Here is a 5,630-nt window from a genome sequence, read left to right as displayed (position 1 = left end):
GTCTACGCTAAGCTCCGCCAGTGTATGAAGTAGGTGTATTATATGAAAAAAGGGTATGTTTGAGAACTATGAAAACATTACTTTTGGCTTTGAAATATTCAAAACATTTCTTTGTTTATTATTAAATCAATTTAAGTGAATTGACAATGAATTAGCGATTGCCTGTGATTTGAATCTGTAGGCTGCACTTGGCACAGCGGCCAAGTATTGGCTGAACCTATATGCTGTTGAAAAGCGGGGGCCAGTTTTTCCAGCCATGTTCAGCACGTTATCGACGATCTTCATCATAGTTTTAGGAGTGCTGTTGCTAGGCGAAAGCCTCACTGTTGGGAGGTAAATTATACATTATTTCCTGGAAATACAGATATTAAACAAGAGATTGGTTCTTTTACATATACCTTCTACATAGTTACATGCTCTTTCTAACGTTTACTATTTTCTATTTTATGACAGCTTGTTGGGTAGTGCTTTAGTTTTAGGAGGTCTATACATATACCTCTATGGAAAGGCCAATGAACAACACGCGGTGACGGCATCGGTTACAGGTATGTATGTGTAACGTATATGACAGGGTTGCCGAGACTGATTGAAAATTCAGATAAGACCAGGAGAAAATTGTTTTGGCAAAGGGGGGATTCTTTAAAAAAAATTACTATATGATTAAATGGAAGATTTTCTGTCGACCTAAAAATGAAGGTGGCTTTGGGATTAAAATTTTGTATAAGATGAATAGTATTATTTTTTGTGTAAGAAGTGGTGGTGGAAACTAGAGAGTGTTGATGGTATGTGGGAAAAGTTAGTTACGGCCAAGTACACTAGAGGGCTCCAAGCTTTCCTTAAACACAAGCGGAGTGATTCCGCTTGTTGGGCTGAGTTGAAAGTGAAAAATCTTTACATTTTTGGTTGGAGGTGGGTTGTACGGAACTGAGTAGAAAACTTGTGTTTGGGATGATATGTGGTTTAGTTACTTTCAAGTTGCAATTTCCTGTGTTATATTCAATAGTAAATGCTATAGTTGGCTTGTTAACATAGGGAGGTGTCTAGATGAAGGTCTACATGATCAGCATCACAAAATGTGATCTGCTTTTGACTGCTCCTAAGGGGATATTAAACAATCCTGGAAAATACATTGTTGCATTTTTGTAATAACCTTGCGGCATATTGGGTGAACAGGCCTTATAAGCACTTGTGGAAAACATAATTCCCTTCTTGAAAACCATTTTGTTGTGGTTGATTTGGCTTAATACCATAGCAACTAAGGATAACATGACAAACGGGGATGGCTGGGGGATTTGCATTTTATGTTCTGGGATTGCATTTTTACTGTCCTTCTGCCAAGTACATGTGGAGTGCAGCGAGTATTATCGCTGTGGGAGCGGGAGATAGGTCTAGAAAATTTCCGCAGAATTTCTACTGGATTGCTCGGCACATTCGAGTTTATCCCCATTTGCATGTAGTTGGAATCTCAGATTTGTGTGGAAGCTTATAACTCGTGCCTGTTTTGAATTTTGAGTGTAAGCTTATTAAGTTGCTTGCTGAGGGAATTTTCCTGGACTTCAATTGAAGTTGGCACACAATCTAATAAGAACTTGGGAATAGGGGGATGAATTGGTTACTTGGCAGCTTGACTTGCTCTCTTGATCAAACAACTGATGATATGTTCTGTGTTCCTTTATAAAACATTGTACAGGGATGCAAAAAGAGGAGGACAAAGAGATTCAGCGGTCTGGTATGACTGCGATGACTGAGGAGAGGCCCCACCCTGTGCCGTTAGAGAGCTCCATTATCCAGCTTGACGAGAAGCTGGACGCAGGGGTCTCCAAGTGAAGTGCTTGTAATCATGGTAGCTACCAATTGTTTTTTTTGTCTTGATCTATCTGGGCCTAAGATTCTAAAATACATTCGCCCATACATCAGTACTAGATAGGGGTGCGGCTTGCCACACATTGCCCAGCCAACGGTAAGCCATCGGATATGATAGTCGGTTCAATATATAGCTGAATTAGATATTTTATTATTGTGTTGGGAGCTTCTTAAGCACATAGTTAGAAATCATGTTTGTAGTTGCTGAAAGAAAAATAGAGCTTGCACATAAAGTGTATCATGATGCATAGATAAAACATGTTTGCAAATATAGACTGGATGGCACGGTGATAGTATCTTTTAACATCCAAGCCATATGCACCACTGCAGAACAACATGGAAGGGGCCATACACATGCAATGCACGTAGATTATATGTTATAATGCACCGGGTGACATAGAAAGGGAACAAGAGTACATAACATGATAGTCCACACAGCACAGACCACTAAAGCGACACTGTCCCCGAATGTCATTTATGGAAAAAAAACTTTTTTAAGCGCCTAAGCATTTCAGCATCTTTGATGAAATCTTCAGTTTTTTTGCTTATTTTTTTAGTTTATTAGTTTATTGTTCATCAGGGAGTACACATCCAGGTTTAGCTATATATTTTCCATATATTTGTTATTTTCCCAAATTTTAATGGAAATAAATTCACAACCCACGTTTGTTTTGTAGGAATCAAACTTTTTGTTTTGTTTTTGTAGGTGTTTATGATGTATGCTATCATTTGTTTAAATTGTTGGTATATGGCTAACATTCTTTTGTACAACTCAACTATATATTTTACTTCTACTAGAAATAAAACTATATATTTTTCTTAGAGTTTATAATTTATGTGATCATTTGTTTTAAATGTTGGTACATTTTTTTTACGAAAAGGAGGATAACCCTAGCCTCTTTATCGAGCGGTGCACACAGCCTTATGTTATTAATAACTAAAAATCCAGCAGCTGAACAACATCGATCCGAAAAAAAAGACAGAAATAAAACCCGAGCACGCATGCCTGGCAATAGTTACGTCACTAGATAACCACTAACTCTACGATAAAAATAAAAACTCGAAACAAAAAATATACAACTCCTAGGCCACGCCTTCAAGAAGGAATCGCCGCATGTGCGCTGATGATGATGAGTACAACCGAAGGTTCATCTCAGGATTCCTATCACCAATGCTAGGCTTCGATCCACCATCTTCAGCAAGAACATGATGCAGGCGGACGTCAACATAACCTGATCAGAGATCTTGTGTTGTGTTTCCACTAGAGTGCACAAACTCGTTGTTGAAGCCGCATCTACCATCGTCCCTTGTCCGTCTACCGACACATTTATAATTGGATACCTCGTGAAAAGATGTCGGAATACAAAGACGTCGCATACCGCCTCACTTCCCGTCACTATCGCACCACCTTTGATCCAGCAGCGACATGCTAAACATGATATCTCCACCAGAGCCACCGTGCAGCACCTGTCGGAACAAGGCATGACTTGACTACTCCGCAATAGCCTTCATGCGTAGCATCCGCCGGCGAATCACCCACGGGCAGCTTCACCTAACGATGATAGGCACTACATGACGCCTCCATAAGAGACGCATGTGTCACCTGCTGAGACGCATTGAACCCGATCTATTGATGGAGGGGACGTCCCATACCGCCACCAGCCTCAGAAAGGCTATCACCACATTGAGATTCAGCCTGTGAATCTCCCACACGACCACATGGGCCACCACCGTCGAAGGAGAGGGGTCGCCGCCCTGATTCCCGGTGTTGTATTGTGCTCCCACCACCGCGTTGGCCGCTTTCGTCGCCCATATGAACGGCAACTGCCGCCTTGACCGCCAGATCCCGGCACTAGGACATGAATCCCTCGTGCGCCACCCCATGCTTACCGCGCTTGACCTCCCATCACTATGACGAGAAGGCAACCACCAGATCTGCCGCCCGAGAATGCCACCCCTAGAATGCACCGCTGCTTCGCCAGCAGGACACGCCAGGCACAAAGACAGGCCGCCACGAGTAGAGTAGCCTCCATACCCACGGCGCCATCTCCACCACAACCATGACATAGCCGGCCGGCCGCTAATCAGATTTGGCCACTACGAAGCTGCCATCGTTGAGCCCCCGAGCATGCACTGCCCCAGGTTGCCCAACGCGCACCTGCCATGCTGCTATCACAACCTTGATCCACTGCGCACCACTAGCACTGCACTCTGGTCTAGCAGCCCCGGCCCACGCGGAGCCACCATGCGAGAGGACGAGGTATCCCCGCCGCCGACGGGGCTTCACCTGGTCGCCCCCTCTGGTAGTGGCGAGGGAGGAGAAGGGGAGGCCCCGGCGGCGGCTAGGTTTTCTCTCCTGTCACTCGCGGGAGGGATGCTCGGGTTGTACTAACTGTTGGTACATGACTAATTTTCATTGTATAACTCAAATTATTTCGTTTATAAGAGTTTATAATTCGTCAATTTATTGAAACTGTTGGTACATTGCCTGTAAGCATAGTTTCTTGTTTTAGATATTTCTCGAACTTCTATGTCGAGCCTTTAAAAAAAATAACAACAATAATTTTACAGGGGTTCTCTCATTTAAATGACTGACAACCTAAAAAAAAGGACTGACCATAAGAGCTGGCTTGCCCCACATTGATAGAGTTTGACATGAGAATGAAGAATGGTGAGGAAAGGAAGATGATCTGCAACTGATAGACTGAGTGATAAACTTCTACAACCGCGGTGCATGGAAACCAGTCAAGCATCCCATCAAAGGCGACCTCTATGTCGTTGACATATCTCTAGCATGCATCAGAAAGTCGGTAGGAACCGGACCTTGCAGTACTCGTTGAACATGATGTTCAACACAAGCAAGGGAATCGTCGGGAACGAAGATCCCGGCTTCGATTTCAGGCCAAACAAACCTATCATTGTAGTTTGCATGAGCGTGACCGAGAACAAGATGTATGTGATCTATGAATGAGTACTAGACGAATTGTAAGCATGCTACTGAAACGTGCCAGCGATGTTGTCAAGAGTGTAAAATGATCTCGCGACGTTGAGCGCCAATGGACAAAGGCTGTTAGCAGAAACAGATTGCACGACGCTGGAGAGCATGCTGATGGAGTCGATGCCTCCTTACACCAGCAAGCACCAACCACACGTGCACACCCTCAGGGTGCAGATGATTTTTCCGTTAACAACTAAGAACACAACTGTACGTAGCATGATCTAATACAAAAAACGATCCTCATGCGTGAGTTTGCCTCCGATTACTAAAACACGACAGTCCAATATGCTCATTCATAGATGTATGAAACGATAAGATGACAGCAGAGCGGCATAAACTTGCCTAGGTGACAAACTCCCAGGACTTGAACTGCCAAGATTCTTGTTATCTCTAGACTCTTCTACTTCTGCACTACATATGCGGGTAGCAAAATGTTCCTCTTCTTTTCCTTTCCATCTGGAAATGGAAAATAGCACTAGAACTTCTGCCCCAAGCATGTAAGGTCTGCCGGTGTGCCTCCCTGACCATTGAAATAAAATCCAATCGTGTTGTATATGCAACAAGAGCTTCAATAGAATCAACAGGAGCTTCAGTAGAATCTAAGAGGCAAACAGAGATGCAATAGTTTCTGTGGGTTTGCAGAATTGAACCATTTGGCTGGCAACAGAAGCAATAGCCTGAAAAAGAAAAACAACTTGTTGGGATTCTAAACTTGACCAAAAAATGACATGAATGCTTGACAATCAATTAGTCTAACCAAAAAGAAATA

The 5,630-nt window shown here is 43.1% G+C and overlaps 1 protein-coding gene across 2 annotated transcripts in view; it reads left to right on the top strand.

Annotated features, from left to right (window-relative positions):
• The window catches only part of LOC119278634 (WAT1-related protein At1g68170-like), a 10,230-nt gene extending 5,344 nt beyond the window's left edge, over window positions 1-4,886 (top strand). The window contains exons 7-10 of one of the 2 annotated variants that reach the window (XM_037559969.1): window positions 182-333; window positions 454-545; window positions 1,691-1,843; window positions 4,435-4,886. In XM_037559969.1, the coding sequence (XP_037415866.1) occupies window positions 182-333; window positions 454-545; window positions 1,691-1,827 (381 nt within the window). In that variant the 3' untranslated portion in view covers window positions 1,828-1,843; window positions 4,435-4,886. Of the gene's footprint in view, window positions 1-181; window positions 334-453; window positions 546-1,690; window positions 2,135-4,434 lie in introns of those variants that run through there. The other variant, XM_037559968.1, reaches the window with a different exon arrangement.
• The last annotated feature ends 744 nt before the right edge of the window (window positions 4,887-5,630 follow it).

The sequence above is a fragment of the Triticum dicoccoides genome, chromosome 3B (assembly GCF_002162155.2).
Source record: "Triticum dicoccoides isolate Atlit2015 ecotype Zavitan chromosome 3B, WEW_v2.0, whole genome shotgun sequence".
NCBI lineage: Eukaryota > Viridiplantae > Streptophyta > Magnoliopsida > Poales > Poaceae > Triticum > Triticum dicoccoides.
The sequence above is the reverse complement of the archived record's forward strand: the minus strand, read 5'-3'. Positions and strand labels throughout refer to the sequence as shown.